The sequence below is a fragment of the Haliotis cracherodii genome, unplaced genomic scaffold, assembly GCF_022045235.1.
Source record: "Haliotis cracherodii isolate W230 unplaced genomic scaffold, xgHalCrac1.p SCAF_5, whole genome shotgun sequence".
In the NCBI taxonomy this organism is placed as follows: Eukaryota; Metazoa; Mollusca; class Gastropoda; order Lepetellida; family Haliotidae; genus Haliotis; species Haliotis cracherodii.
The window spans coordinates 34478499-34494844 of record NW_027266308.1 but is presented as its reverse complement, the minus strand read 5'-3'; the positions used below and the strand labels follow the sequence as shown (position 1 = coordinate 34494844).

The following is a 16346-nucleotide window of genomic DNA, read 5'->3' as shown; positions in this document are numbered from 1 at the left end:
GGATCTTCACTGGTCCATAAAGCCATTACATGATATCCCATATATAGATAAGATAAAAATGGCAATGGTGGGCAAATTCTAGAAACAGCAAACTGTTTGCAAGAGCAATAAAAAGGTTCGACATGAATTTTTTGTTGCCTTCCCAGTTGATTGTTTCTTAATCTCTGCAAGGTTTGTGAGTGAGTGAGTTGGGTTTAACGCTGCTGTTAACATTATTCCAGTTATATCACGGTGTGTCAGCTTAATGTGGGAGGAAAGCCCGAAGTGATGCAGGTCTCGGACGTTTACCACTTAGGTGAAACCAACGGGCACGGGTATGGTGCTGACAAAACTTAGACACATAATTGGGGTGAACCGGGATTCGAACCCACAATCACAGGTTTCTGGCGTGTCCAGGCGACGCAACTCTGCACAGCGAATTGCGGCGCCTTAGACGACTAGGCCACCCGTGCCCCCTCATTGTTATGAGAAGCATATATATGTGTGTGTGATGACATAAATACAAATGCATACCTTCTCCTGTTCCAGCGCAAAAACATAGTGGTTGAAGAACCGGTGGAGCTTCTCGTTGGTGTAGTTTATGCATAGTTGTTCAAAACTATTTGTCTACAAAACAAAGAAAAAATTGGTTACAAACAGATAAGAAAATAGGAAAATATACACTTTTAGAAAACGCTACAACAGATGCTGAGCGTAAGTGGGTGGGGTTTGAAGGTAGCCATATATCAATCATTTTAAGTGTTGTTGAATCTTAAAACAAGAATGCCAGTCACTTCACACATGCTTCCTCCAAAATTAACCATATAAAGTAAAGTGCCTATTGATACCTTTAATACAGAGCACATAGATGACAACCGCCATGACAAATCACTTGCTATCTGTCGACTCCTGGGTGAAGCCCATAGCTAGTGCTTCGAATCAAGAACTGGCTTTACCTTATCTGTTTCTGTGAGGGGTTCTGTGAGGGGTTCTGTGAGGGGTTACAGATACACGTTTAGCTGAGATATGTTCAGTCAAGTTGCCTTACTGGTAGTTTAACCTTTAGCCTGCTGAATTGTTTCAGCATAAGGTGCTGTAAAGAGGGTGGACAATTTCAAACAGTCGATGCTTCATTAAACAAGGGCCAATAAAAGGGTCTTTTTTTGGTTATGGGTATCAAAAGACGGCTCCCACAAAGGCAAATTGTAAGAGTATGTCTGTTATTTAACAGACGATACAGGTCGTAGACATTTACCACTTTGGTGAATGTGACAGCACAAGGACTTTTTTGTGCTGAAAACACAAATGATTAGAAACAGGATGAATCGGCTATTCAAACTAACAACTGAACAACGTGACTCCACATCACTGAAAACTAGGCACCTAGATCACAAGGAATGAGCCTCTAAACGAGGGCCGCGAGACAATGCAGCACTTTCACGCAAGACTGTGCATGATCTGCACTATTCAAAGATGCACATGCGAAACGTTTATGGCCTTTGCTGCCATCACACTGACATGACAACTTGCAACAACATTCATTTGCATGGTCTTTTCAGCCAGATGAGTGAATAAATACTGGTTGAAGGAAAAGTAAAATGATACCAGGAAAGATCACATGTGTATTATACATTAAAACCATGCTATTTAAGTAATTACCTGGAAGTTTTCAAAACCAAAGATGTCCAATATCCCAATGAAGTGAGTCTGATTTGATCCCGGATTTGTACACTTGTTGATTGCATCAACCAGCCAAGCAAATGTGCGTGAATACAAAGCTTTTGCCATTGCATGTCTGTTCTCACTAGCCTGGAAAATAAAAAGAAACATCAGAAATCTACTTGTGCTTTATTATCATTGTAGCTTCTAACTATCCTACTATTGTTTGTTTGTTGTTGTTTAATGCCCCACTCAGCAATATTCCAGCTATATGACGACAGTCTGTAAAATAATCAAGTCTGGACAAGACAATCCAGTGATTGACATCATGAGCATCGATCCACGAATTTGTGTCACGATCACATGCATCAACCAAGTCGGCGAGCCAGCCGAGCCTGACCACCCAATCCTGTTAATCGCCTCTTGCGACAAGCATATTATAGTCTACTGTTGTACAATATCTACAAATCGTATCTACAAGTTATAAGAACTTAAATGAGTCAGTTTCAATCCAAAATGACAACAAATCCTAGCTACCAACACCTGCTTATACAGGATTTCCTGAGATTCCCCTTTCAATATCTTCAAGAAACCTTTGTACTCATTATTGTCTTGAACAATGTGACAAAATCAAAGTAATTAGAACACATAAGTTTAATTTTTGATGATCCAAAACGAATTTGAGCAGAAATGTTAAAAAAAAATAATATTTTAAGAATGTTCACATGCAGACCCAAAGACAGAACACAATAGTTTGACATTGTGTAACTATTGGTAACACAACCTCTTTATTTATGTTGCCTTATTACACTGTTGGAAATTCCAGTTTTCAAAGTTTGATAAGTCTAGATAAAACACATTCACAAAGCTCTGCTTCATACACCATATGTCAAAAATAAATCCCCTGCCACTAAGGCCACACTTTGGTTTTTAGTTGGTTTACAGATTGTTTTACAGGAAAATACCTGTCGGGAGGAAAATTTGGCCCCATTGAGAATCAGACGGAAGGACAGACTGACAGTTGGACGAATTCTCTTCCTACATCCCCGCCCCCAATTCGTGCCAGGCAAAATAACTACCGGGAAGAATAATTATTACCTATTACGCGACCCTACCCCGGGTACCAGACCCCCTATTACCCGACCCTACCTGGGTACCAGACCCCCTATTACCCGACCCTACCTGGGTACCAGACACCCCTATTACCCGACCCTACCTGGGTACCAGACACCCCTATTACCCGACCCTACCCGGGTACCAGACCCCCTATTACGCAACCCTACCTGGGTACCAGACCCCATATTACCCGACCCTTCCTGGGAACGGAACCCACTGCAGATCTCAAGAGTTGGCAACAAAATGTCTGATTGGGAATTGTTTTACCGCAGCCCTGGCCAATATTATTTAGATACATGTATCAAATGATCAGATCATGCATACACTGAAGTTGACTGAAGCTTACGTATTCAAGTCAATGTGTGCATCATCAGAATAAATGCCATCATTAGCGACTTGTAGTGTAACCACTGAGCTACAGTGAGTTTTTGTCATTTAACAATATATGACGTGACTAACCACGGGTCCGGGTAGTCCTGTGAGGACATCCCATTACAGGTCACATCAGAACAACCTTTTCTCCGACCAATTAGAGTGTCACTTACAATATCACAATAGTGTTTTCCAATCATCCAACCTCAAGAAGGTTAACATGAGGCATTCCAAATAAAAGGTACAGGCTGTATGACTATTAGACATTCCAAAACTAATGTTTGTTCAGTTTTCAACTTATGAAATGAGGAAATATTTGTCAAAAATTTGTCTGAAAGGGAATTCCAGGATGTTGCCAATTTGAAACTAGTGCCATAAAGCATGTGCTTCCTGCCTAGCTCATGTCAACCTCCTGTGGAGTCATTTCATTGGATAGTCAAAGTTTGAGAAAGGTTGTTCTGACGTGACCTGTAATGGGACGTCCACACATCACAGTGTAGTGGATCCATTTAGATCCAGGGTAGAATAGGTCTTCAGCAACCCATGTTTGCTGTAAAAGGTGACTATATGCTTGTCGCAAGAGGTGATAAACGGGATCGGGTGGTCAGGCTCGCTGACTTGGTTCATGCATGTCATCGTATCCCAATTGCGTAGATCATGATAGCAGTCACTGGATTGTCTGGTCCAGATTTGATTATTTACAGACCGCGGTCATATAGCTGGAATATTGCTATTATTATAGTGCGGCATTAAACAACAAATAAAACAAATCACTGTGTGGTGGTAGTGAGCACTAAAATCTGATTTTAATGAGCCTAACCTTAACATAATTAAGTAAGTAAGGATTTTCAAAGTTGATGAACTGACCAGCAACTATATTCATAATTTTTTTACCAATTATAAAACAAATATGCAAATAAACAGAGACAGTATTAATTACCTCTTGAAACTTGAAGGGTATGCTTGTGACTGTGCCCCGGACCTGGATTTGCCGATATAATGCTGCATCTCGCAAACCATCCATTTCAAATCCTAACAGATTACAAACAATACTCAAGATGCTGTTATCTTCTTCAGTCAAAACACTTTTCTCCCCTTCATCATCCTCAAATGACAAATTTCCAAGCAGTAAAATGGCTGACAGTACTGAAAACATTCCATTCACCATATCTGTTGAAATGTTCAGAACATTCATGGCAAGGCGCAAGTTATCAAACATGGTGGAATCATCTACTCCAGGCAGCGTATAGCATCCACTCTGGTTCAGATATGCATACGACTGTGGTTGGCCAAGCTGGAACTGCTCTGCTACTTCAGGACAAGCCTGTGCTCCTGCAACTAACTGGTAGAAGACATGGTAGTTGCGCTCATTCGGAGACTGGAACGTGATTCTTGACTGTTCCAAGAGATAGTCTTGTACTATGCACCCTTTTATTTGACATTGCTGATCAAAGCACACCTGCATGAATTTTCCAAATCGACTAGAGTTGTCATTCCTTACAGTCTTTGCATTCCCTGAAACAGAAAGGCGCAGTAATTATTGTAACACCAACACTTCAGACTTGACACTGGTCATACATCCCTACTGACAAAAATTTGAAGTTTACGCTCCAGTTTTAGAAACTCAAAACTTATAAACCATTTTCTGAAACAGGAATTTGGTCATGTCCTTGAGGTTCCCTGCATCAGAATATGAAAATACCTTCTTTTCGTGCGCATAATGCACTTTTTGCTCCACTGAAATACAGCTGTGTAGAGGTGGGGTTTGAGTATTATATACATAGACATTACCACTATTATGTAAACCAGTAAATGAAGTCTCGACTAAAATCCATAAGATCAATTAAGCCTGCACAGTCATCCTGAATCAGAGTTTCTGATGGATTCCACGGACTCCATCCGACTGTACCTATTGCGCAATGTGTAATGTCTTCATATGCTCCAGCCTTTGCTCTGAGAATTCCTGAACGAGGGATCCCAGGGAACCAAATCATTTTTTTTAAATGTCCTGATCGCCAAACTGTATCAAGTGCTTTCTGAACATCCACAAACGAACAAATTATTTCTGTTTCCAAGCTTTTAAAAATTGAGTTGATATTAATTTTACTCTCAAGACCAGTAGCTTTTTTTTTAAATGCTGAACAAAGTTTATGATTCACCTCTTATTTAAGCTGCATAAAGGCAAAAGAAATAAGTCTTGGTTCTCAGGCACTGCCCACATCATCATAAAGTTCATTGCATGTTTCATATTTGTTTCCATTTTCATTTTTTTTTTTGTGTGTGTGTTTAAGTATTAGGATTTTTATATTTTTTTTAAAATGAAAATAAAAACAAAACGTGCGGCAGACTTCATGATGATGCTGGCGGTGCCTGAAAACCAAGACTTATTTTTTTGAGGCCAAGTATTGCATTTTCTTCATTGTTAACACCACATAGGTTATCTATATCAAAGACATCTTCTGTCGAAACTTCATTAATAGTTTTGAAATAATTGAATACAGATTCAACCCATGAGAATAAGCATAAGCTGAGAAGGAATGTCGTGGTTAACAATCTTATCTGTTGGACCTGATCAAAGACATTTACGCTAAACATATGACAATTACCAATAACCATGCTAGATGATTAAAATGTGCTAGTGACTTTGTCAATTATGTACCTCAATAAATTTTTATATCCATACAACCTCTTTCTTTGTTTAGGTTATATGGATGAACAACTTCTTTATTACAATTAGGATTTACGTTTCAGTGTAACACCATTATTAAGCAGGTGATGTACAGAGTATGGTTGACAAGCGTGTGTACAGGTAGGTGGCAGTGTTTATACAGATATACAAAAGACTTGATCATGGTTGATTGATGGTTGGAGTCGTCTGATGTCGATGGCAGTATACCATGTTCCACGTAATTGTGAACAAGCTTACATTGGCGAAACATCAAGTACCCTCAAAACCCAAATTTTTAAATCTCAGTCTCCCCAGTTGACTCTAAGTCAGCTTTTTCAGACCATAAACATGACAACCCCAGCCACAGCATCCAGTGGGCCAAACCAAAGCCTTTACAACCAACCTCAAGGACTTCAAAATCAGAAAACATCAACGTTGAAACACTCCAACCATCAATCTACTACTGTGATCAAGGCCATTACATACCCCTTACATATCAACTCATCAAAGACCCCAATCAGTCATAATCCTTTTGTTTGTACTCCTGGCTTCATCTGAACATGTCAAACATGAGGCCAGTACAACCAAATTTGTTGCATCACTTGGTACTCTTGCCCTGGTCAAAATGTTCCCTATAATTCTCTCTAATTACAGGTCAAATAGGAGTTCTGGAGATGCCTTCCTGGTTGCAGCATAACTATTATTTCATAGTGAACTCTATGCTTTAAGTCAAAGCATTAACCATCTTACCAAAAGACTCTAGAACTGTGTTTGCTTCCAGAATTTGCTGCTCGGTCCAGAACGATGTGTGGTTAGTCACAGAACACAGATATTGCAGGATGAACTTGGTACTCTCAGTCTGTAACACAGGACATCGGTCTATAATATATTTTATCACATATCTAATGAAACAGGCTTATGACAAAAATGTTATTTCCCTACATCACATGTTTTCGAAACACTAAACAATACATAACCATGTGCTTAATGGTATCATCAAGGTAGACTTCGAAACCCACTGAAGACATCAAAGTCTTCGCCACCTGCCGCTGAAGTTTTGTTACGAATTAAGCTGCATGAGGTAAGATAATCAATAAGTAATTAAAACATGCCTCAAAACTTACTTTTCCACAAATGCACATTTTTATCAAACTTGTTCTTAAGATAATTTTGCATCAGGACAATCGTATGCACTGACGATGTATTGGCTGATGTGCATAAACTTCTTGTCTGTAATGTCATGTGACTGATCATGTTGTGCATCTATCTTTAACTTGACTGTAATTGAGGGGCTCCAAGTCATGTGACTGTAACATGATGGCGCCTGATCGACTTGCATTACCACTATGAAATCAACAAGACATGGTCATTTGACCATCTAAGTGTTAACAGAAATAAATGTGCTTAAAAAGGTCAGACCTAATTTTAGTGCATTGGGATTGTTATTAGACACGTAATCAGAAATACTTCTAAGGAGCACAGTACACAAGGATACATTGGGTTGCAAATAACCGAGTACATAAAAATCACATGTTGCACATGTGTCAGAAACACAAGAAGGATTTGCATTGGTCGGGTTAATGCCCTTGACCTCAGTGACCTCATCAAATCCGGATTATTTTTTGCAATCATAAATGTTTACTATGAAATACTACCAAGGGTAAAATTCGGTTAGAACGGGACAATCTGTTTATCTCAAATACAACAATAATCTAGGAATAAATATGACACAAGACAGACATACCGGTATTTATTTACAAACATTTATATATATAAACCTGTTAATTAAAACAATACAGACCCTGAAATTGTTATAGATCTACTGTACCGATAAAAATATCAGCAGCATCGCAGACAGCAATTTTTTGATGAGCCAAATATGCAAAGAATTCAGAAAGTGTTTGATACAGAAATTGCTGACTTCTTAAAGGAAAATGAAAGAAAATATGACATATTAATATTGACCTCCAACTTTAGCCTAAATCAAACAAAATCAGCCGATTTCAAGATAATCCTCCCACGAAATTAAATGAAATACTGTCCAAATGTTTCATGAGTGCCAGAAAATGCACTGGTGACGAATATCAACCTGCTTCATAAGATGAAATGCCTTCTAGTTTTGATAAGCAATTAAGAAAGCTAAATTGTGGCAGATTCCTCTGAACTGATCGCATTTTCAGGCAAATGCAAGTTGTCCTGGTGTCAAAACAAGGACAATTAAAGAATGATGGTAAAGACAACTTGCCCTACAAATCTGAGCCCTGACAGTTGTGGAAGTAGATAAATTGTGGTCATCGGGAGAGTTGTGCAATAGTAATCACGAAGCCATAATAAACACGCTTGGGTGACTAAATTCGATCTATTTTGGTATGAGGTCATGCACGCATCACAGAAATTTGAGCTGCAGGGACAACAGTGTTAAAACTTAAACTGATGGTAGAGATTATCTCGAGAAGAGACAAAAGATGCGGAAATTCCAACAAGGTATCTGGTTGCAATGTTCAAATTATACAAATCCCTCAGACCTGGGGATTATTGTATTGTCAATCCACTGTTACATGGGCAGCTGAAGTCTCATCCAAGAGTAGTGCACAAGTTGCATCAGTCACCAACACAAGTTCAGCCATGTTGTCTGATGTTGTTCACACAATCTGTGGCAGTGTTCTATGAGGTGGGTCTTGCTAATCAATGTTGGAGATTCCACGAATCCTTCCATTTCATTTGACAATGACCCAGTATCAAAATGTAGATGCATTGCTTACTTCCCCATCAGTGCTTCATCGGGTGATGAGTAAGTAGACAGTTCATGTGTACTCGCTCAATTCAGGTTTTTTTCCTTTTTTCCCCCCACCTTTATTTACAATAGACAAACCACAGTTAACACATTCCCTTACATACCCACGTGGTTAAGGGTTACTGGGATGGTAAGAATGTCCTTCTATAGTGAATGACACAATAATGAGGTGGACAGGATAAGGATTGTGCACCAGAAAAGAAGTAGGCTGTGTAGGAGGAGACAGGATTAATGGATTAATCTCAAACCTGACACAAAAAACTGACCTCCAGCCTACTCCAGTAAACTTTGCATAGCATTATTGATGTTTGAAATCAGGATGGTTTTACATAAAATTTAGCATATATATTTATACACTGATTTATTCATAAATTTGCTTCGATAAAATGCAATTTCAAGAGGCATTATTGTCAGTTATTTGAATACTGCGGAAATGTGTCTATTCATTGGTCACTATTTTCATACGGCCACTGCTTAAAGGTGTGATTGGTTTTACTATCAAAGGGGGTCAGGATATCAATACACAAACTTCACTTTGATCTATATTTAGAATGGGTTGCAGTTTGGTCAGTGAATTTAATTAAACACACTCGCTTGTGCATTAATCTATGTACATTTCCTTCATACAAAAAAAGCATTAGTATGCAAATCTGGTAACCAGAAACAGGATATTTTTACTATAAGCAATCCTAAAATTGTCCATGTTTCTTGTGTCTACACTTGCAGGTGACACAGCTGACCAAAATATTACAGTTGATCTAGTTAAACCTCAAAATCTGGTTCCAAATCAATAAGCACGGGATTAAAATCAAAGTGACATTGTGTAAAATGTATTACTGCCCACATGACATTTTGGCGAAATAATATCACAGACATAATCAAATTTTACAGAATAGGTATTTCCACATCTCTGAACCAATATCAAACACAAACACTATATCTCCAACACACATAAAACGCCACCAAGCATTTCGGGACTGACGAATAAATTTACTTCTGGTTTGTAGAAAAACATCATGCCAAGTTCAGTTTGTTATCAAGCCAGAACACTCCATGGCTCTAGCTACTTAAAAAAACACCTGGAAACAATAGGATCACAACAAAGGCATATCAAGGACTTTATCCCATCCAAAATAATTGTACTGACAGCATTAGAAACTGGCACTAGTCCTGTAGTCCTTGCCAAACTGCTCAATACCGGTAGTTAAGATATCATAAGGACAAGTAGAAATTTGCCATTTTTAAGGGTTTTGCTATGTGTCATCATTATAAGGACTAGAGGACTAAATATGTTAGTTTCTACCCCTCACTGACCTTGCCAGCTCCACTTTCACCACTGATGATACAAGACTGGTTGATGTCCGTTTCTTGAAGGTTTTGGATGGCTGCCTCTGCTATTGCGAAAATGTGAGGCTCAACCTGGCTTATCTTCTTTTTGCTGTATTCAGTGACATTTTCCTGGTAACAAAAAGCAGAGTAGGAATAATAAGATACCATTTGTCGGACATTATAGCAAAATCGGCATATCTTCAAATATTCTACACCAACAGGATTCAACTTTAATTTGTAACGGTCTAGCATTGAAGGGTTTTATCACACAACAAATATCAAATTGGTATACTTTCAACAAATTTGGGTCAAGTTGTAGTAATGCAGGAACACCAATTTCAATCAACGCCTTCTTATCCAGAAATTCCATGGAAAAATTCTATGAATGATAACTGCCTAAAAGGAGGTATTGTATAAGCACAATATAGTGCCATAGCACTGTTTCTCACTTGGCTATGTAGTCAACAATTAAAATTGTTAAAATTGACAGCCACTAAACAAAAGTTGTTATCAGCATTGATATTCAAATATTTTCTACATAAATACTGAGGACAAAAGTAATAACATACATAAAACAAGTAACTAAATTTTCCCAATGTTTCTAAATCTGCAAGAAAGATGCACTATTTCCAAAGTTTTGAACACATATGTCAACAGAAGGAGGTTGAGTAATGGCCATAAAGCAGACAATAGTTATTGTGTATAATTCTAAGAATAACCTACCTCTATTTCAACATAGCCATGATTCCTGCAATTTGGTTAACATCACAGTAGATTTTCAACAGACATCCACTTCACTGTCAGCCATCCCAACCAGTTGTTAGAAAAACCATACCTTGTGCAATATTTTGGGACTTCCATTGACAGCTCGCTACAACTTGTTCTACTGAAACTGATCCCCAAAGAAGCAAGTGAAATTGATAATGCTCTGATGTCGTTAGCTTTGCGGTCCGTCCAGGTCGAGGAATCGGTTGGGTTTGTCTTGCCAAACTTAAGCGTGTATGGCCATCAGGGGATTGATCGATTCCAAGTCCTTGAATTTCTCTTCATAGGGACACTCATTCTAGTTGGAGGTGACCTGACATAACTAAAAGTTGTGTTGATGGAAGGTGGTTGAGAAAAATGGAGACCCATGCGTCATATTTTAAAGTTGACCGCCTTATTGACAGCAGCGGCAACTTATCATCCAGTTTGGTGCATGAGAGATTGCCCTTTGCAGAGTACTGAAGATCGGGGGCAAAAGATTGTGGAGCAGATGGTAGAGATCCCCTGTGAGGAATGAATAGTCAATTATTCCAGTAGGCTCACACTCTCCCAAGCTACTGGTCTCAAATACGTGTCCTACACAGCCTGTTGTAGATCCGCGATAGATTCCGATATTCAAATCTAAACAAAGATCCATTTAGCTACCGAAGCTGTGATTGAGGCTGTCTTGGACTTATGGAACTCTGGTGGGAACTGGTGTAGGGGTTGTTCACTAACCCCATCACTATGCAACAACACATCCTTCCTCCCTGGCTGGGATATGGGACAGTGTTGGTAAACCTAACAACTTGTTGGGATGACTGACAGTGAAGAGGACGTCTGTTAAAAATCAGTGTTTATTCGTGTGAGCCAAATTGCTGGAATTGTGGCTATGATGTAACTGAGGTAGGATATTCAGAGGAATTAAAGCCTTTCAATCTGGCTGCCATGTGGTCATTGTTGGTGGGAACAAGCATGTGAAGTTTCAGCTTCTGAAAGTAATATGTTTACAGACACCAACAGGTGCTGGACAAAACAGTCTATTACATAGGGTCCATTGACTTTCAGTCCAGAGAGCGAATGAACTTGAGGACGAGGACTAAAGACTTGACAGACAACATACCTGTTCATATATCTTGATGTCTTTGTAAGGGTTGACTGACACCAGGATGGATCCAGTAAATGTCTGTTACCTTGTCAAGGAAATTATCAAGAACAAAAAATAGCTTTGAAGCTCACCTGAATAACAATGAGTTTGGACTAAAGCCACTTTGAACATTATTTCAAATATATTAGTGCGTCAGCTTGGGGAGGTGAGTTGAAAAAGAGTTTACGTTGCATCCAAGATTATTGCACTTATATAGCGACATGCATGCACATGTTTGCGTGTCTGCTTGTACTAGCAGTTGGACTAATGCCAATTTTATACTGTGCTAGTTCACTGGGATACCATGTCCCCTCAGACACAGTATATTGACTCCGAGCCGACCAGTCCTTGTTTTAGCCCCTATATGCTGAGCGCCAGACAGGGTAACAACAAGTACCATCTTTTCACGTCTTTTGGTATGATGCAGCCAGGGATCGAGCCCTGGAGCAGCCAGGGATCGAGCCCTGGACCCTTCCACACCAGGGTCCCACCCAGAATAATGATGTCATTATATGGGTGAGCATTGGGGTTACAGGGGGTCTGAAAGAAAGAGACTGTACTTTGACAATCTGTAGGCCCCTTGCCCTCCCTTAACGACCAAGACAATGGATCGGGGGTATTCTGTAACTTGGAAAAACACTGAATAAAGGTATGTCATCCTAATAACATACAACATGATGCTGGTAGCATGGTTGAAGTTAGTGTGATGCCAGTGAGCTGTCCCACTGCCATAAAAGGCCGGAGGTGTGATCTTTGAAGTACCTGTTAACCTTGATAAAACAGTAAGTTTTATTACATATCATGACGTTATTAAATTGGACACGCTCAAATGGTATGGGTATATGCTTAACTGTCATATGCATATTTCAATCCCGCAAGTGTGAATAACTCTGTAATCAACTGAAAGAGAGCAATGATACTTTCTGTTTCCACCTCTTACAGTTTTCTGAAACCAGGAAGGATGTAATAAGACCAGACGTATTTACTTCCAAAACCTAAGTGACATAATGATATGTAGAAGTTTGGTGCAGTATATTTGTTTAGTGTATAACAATAACAGAAGACATGCAAATGGACCTCCATGTACTGCCACTTGAAGCCAGCTATCTCTGCTTGTAGCTATATTTCAATTAAGAACATTTATCTCAGTTCTGATCTGCAGGACGTAGTATTTGACTTGAGCGAATATGTATGGAAGTGAATTAATTTGTAAATGCCTTTTTCATATTTATGTAAGAAACAGAGATGCGGTCAAGTCCCTTGTTCTTTTCGCCAAAGTAGGGTGTAAAACGTCTGCACAGTGTGTTAGTTTACACACTACTTTGACCTAAGACGAATGTACTTGTATACGGCAACGAGGAAATTGCCTCTGCTAAACACACTTAACAGGCCCCCAGTACAGGAAGTTGAAATCAAAATAGCTATACCACAGAGCATACATTCCCAGCAGCATACAGCATATTAAAAACAGAGACAAGGCGCTGTAGCTCTCCGGGTATGAACATTTTGGTGGTAAAACATCCCTAGTGAGTTAAATCAAAATCAGTGCAATAGAAAACACACATTTGCAAATTGAGGCCCTCCATTTCCTTGACACCCAAAGAGTTACTTCCTATAATTTCAAGAAATTGTGCAGGAAAAAGGTCATAAAACTTGTCATAGATCTTTGGCTGTATTCTATTGATAAAAACCATTATCAGACAGAGTAACAACAAGTACCATCTTTTCACGTCTTTTGGTATGGCGCGGCCAGAGATCGAAGTCCAGACCTTCCGCTCTCCAGGCGGACGCCAAATGTTGGTTATAACTATTACCAATGTTTTTTCAGGGCCAGTAGTAACAAAGACTTAAATAACTGTCACATTTGATATTGAAATATTTATATTACTAACTGTTTTTTCACCCCACTTTGGCTGCCACATGCAGGAAATATGAAAAAAACTTAGATAAATCAATCAGTGCTTTTAGCAGCATATGGTATCGTCCTAATTATAACATAACCTTCCTTTGTTGATGTTGTCCGACAGTGATCCGGTTTGGTGTAATTGTGATAAGTATCTCATTCAGAGCTTTTGGAGTGGCTGGTAGGTTGTGATAATGGCTTCTGTGATGGTTCCTTCGACATGTTGACAAACCCCAGCACGGGATGTTTTACTCTTACACGAGAGAAACTCAGTAACATTGTCTGGTAATGGGCTGCCGTACGAGGGCTGGTCAAAAAGTACTAAGCCTAACAAATAAAACAAACATTTGTGAAAGTGTTTTTAATTGTATTTTTCAACATAATCTCCCTGCTTTTCAATACACTTCTCATATAGATAGGGAAGCTTTTTACTTCCAGTCAGGAAGGGGTTTTCTGCAGCCACCTTCGAAAACCGCATTCATGGCAGCTTTGAGGTCATCATTGTCTTCATAGTGCTTTCCACGAAGGTGTTCATTCAGTTTAGAAAACAGGTGGAAATCACTTGTTTTTTTGCTTGTTGTTTAACACCGCACTCAGCAGTATTCCAGCTATATGACGGCGGTCTGTAAATTATCAAGTCTGAAACCAGACAATCCAGTGATTGACATCATGAGTATCTATCTACGCAATTGGGATACGTTAACATGCATCAACCAAGTTAGCGAGCCAGACAACCCGATACCGTTAGTCGCCTCTTATGACAAGCATAGTCGCTTTTTACGGCAAGCATGGGTTGCTAAAGACCTATTCTACCCCGGATCTTCATGGGTCAAAATCACTTGGTGCCAGGTCTGGCAAGTACGGAGAGTGAGGAAGCTCTTCAAACCCACATTGTCACACAGCAGTCTTTGCAAATTGAGGTGTGTGAGAAGAGGCATTATCATGAAATAGTAGAACTCCAGTAGTCAGCATTCTTCACCGCTTTTCCTGGATAGAATCTCTCAGGCGATGAAGCAAATTTGCATAGTAGGCACCGGTAATCGTCTTTTGACTTTCTAAGTAATCAACAAGGATCACACCCATTGCATCCAAGAACACAGTGGTAAAAACTTTCTGCACTGATCTTGAAGTTGAAGTCTTGAATTTTTTTGGTGCCGGAGAAGTGGAATGGTGCTACACCATGGATTTATGTTTTGACTCAAGATCATAGTGGTAGCCCCATATTTCATCACCCATTACTAATCTCTTTTTCAGTTTGACAAAATCCTCCTCAATTACCTCTAAATTTTCTCTGGCATTGTCAATTCTTTTTCCTTAAGATCAGAATTTAGAAACTTTGGCATCCAATGAGCAGATATCTTGTTCATCTGTAAATGTTCATGAATAATAGTTTCAATGTATACATGGCTTAGACCTGTGTCTTCCTGAAGTTCAGCAATGGTCATAAGTCTATATGACAGTATAAGTTTTTCTAACTCCTTGATTGAATCTTCACTGATGGAAGCTGAGGAACATCCAAACCTAGGGTCATTATCAAGGCTTGTTCTCCCAGCCTTAAACATAGCTGCCCAACGTTCAACAGTGGAATAGCTAGGGCACTTATCCCCATACACTTGTCACATGCGGTCATGAATTTCTTAGGGAGTACGCTTCTCTAAAGTAAAAAACTTGATGACTGCTTGGTACTCGTTCTTTTCCATTTCTGAGTCCATTTGGACCCCTATCACGTTCAACTGGCTGTCACTAATATACAAACAGCCTCAACAGACCAAATACACTTGCAATGAACTACTCAAACAATGTACTACACTGACTAGGTCACTTTGTTAAGGCCCATAGTTGAAAGTAAGTCAGGCTTAGAGAACTTTTGGACCAGCCCTTGTATACACTGCTTACCAGTAATGTACCAGTTCGATTATATGTATATGTGTAACTTGTCCTGTGGGTACCCAGGTCCTATGCAACCCAGCTGATCTGAGTACCTGACTTATCCATCCCAGCCCTAATATTTACATATATTCTCGGCATTATTCAAGATTAGGACCTCTTGTCATTTCGGGATTGGAAGCACCATTATTGGTCAAAGCATCTGAAATGATGGTTTGAAGCAATCAGGAAGCCCAGGGCTTGGGGTGGAGGCCCAAATCAAATTTGGGTTGATGCCAATGATGCGGTTGATGCCGTTGACGCCAAGATCTGTCTTGGTTTAGGCATTGGAGCTGGTTGTGTAGGTTGTCTTTTCCTAGGCCGAGGTGTCTCTTGGTTCTCAGGCTGTGGCATAGATCCAATTGGAAGTAACAAGTTCCTGTGTAACGTGCACTTCTGTCCTGCTCCTCACCAACTGTATACACTGGTATGGATGGATGCAGCTGGGCCAATTTATGTCTACCATCAAAAGCCTCTACCTTCACAAGCACTCGGTCGCCTAATGCTAGAATAGCCACTCTAGTCTTCTGGTTGTAGTATTTCTTCTGCTTACTGCATGATTTTATAGCTGTACTGGAAGCAGTGTCATAAGCACAACAAGAGTCATTTCTGAAGTTGCTTTGTCTACTTACTGATGGACTTGACTTGCTTGGCTCCATGTCTGACCCACATGCTACATCCACAGGCAAACGAGGGAGCCGTCCATACA

General features: G+C 39.6%; 1 protein-coding gene across 1 annotated transcript in view; it reads right to left on the bottom strand.

The window, feature by feature from the left end:
- Positions 1-16346, bottom strand: part of LOC139441934 (unconventional myosin heavy chain 6-like) — a 100893-nt gene that overhangs the window by 62450 nt on the left and 22097 nt on the right. The window contains exons 3-8 of the mRNA XM_071222680.1: positions 11785-11847; positions 9903-10046; positions 6545-6653; positions 4067-4641; positions 1639-1788; positions 514-606 (exon numbers count right to left, since the gene is read on the bottom strand). Coding sequence (XP_071078781.1) covers positions 514-606; positions 1639-1788; positions 4067-4641; positions 6545-6653; positions 9903-10046; positions 11785-11847 — 1134 coding nt within the window. The remainder of the gene's footprint in view (positions 1-513; positions 607-1638; positions 1789-4066; positions 4642-6544; positions 6654-9902; positions 10047-11784; positions 11848-16346) is intronic.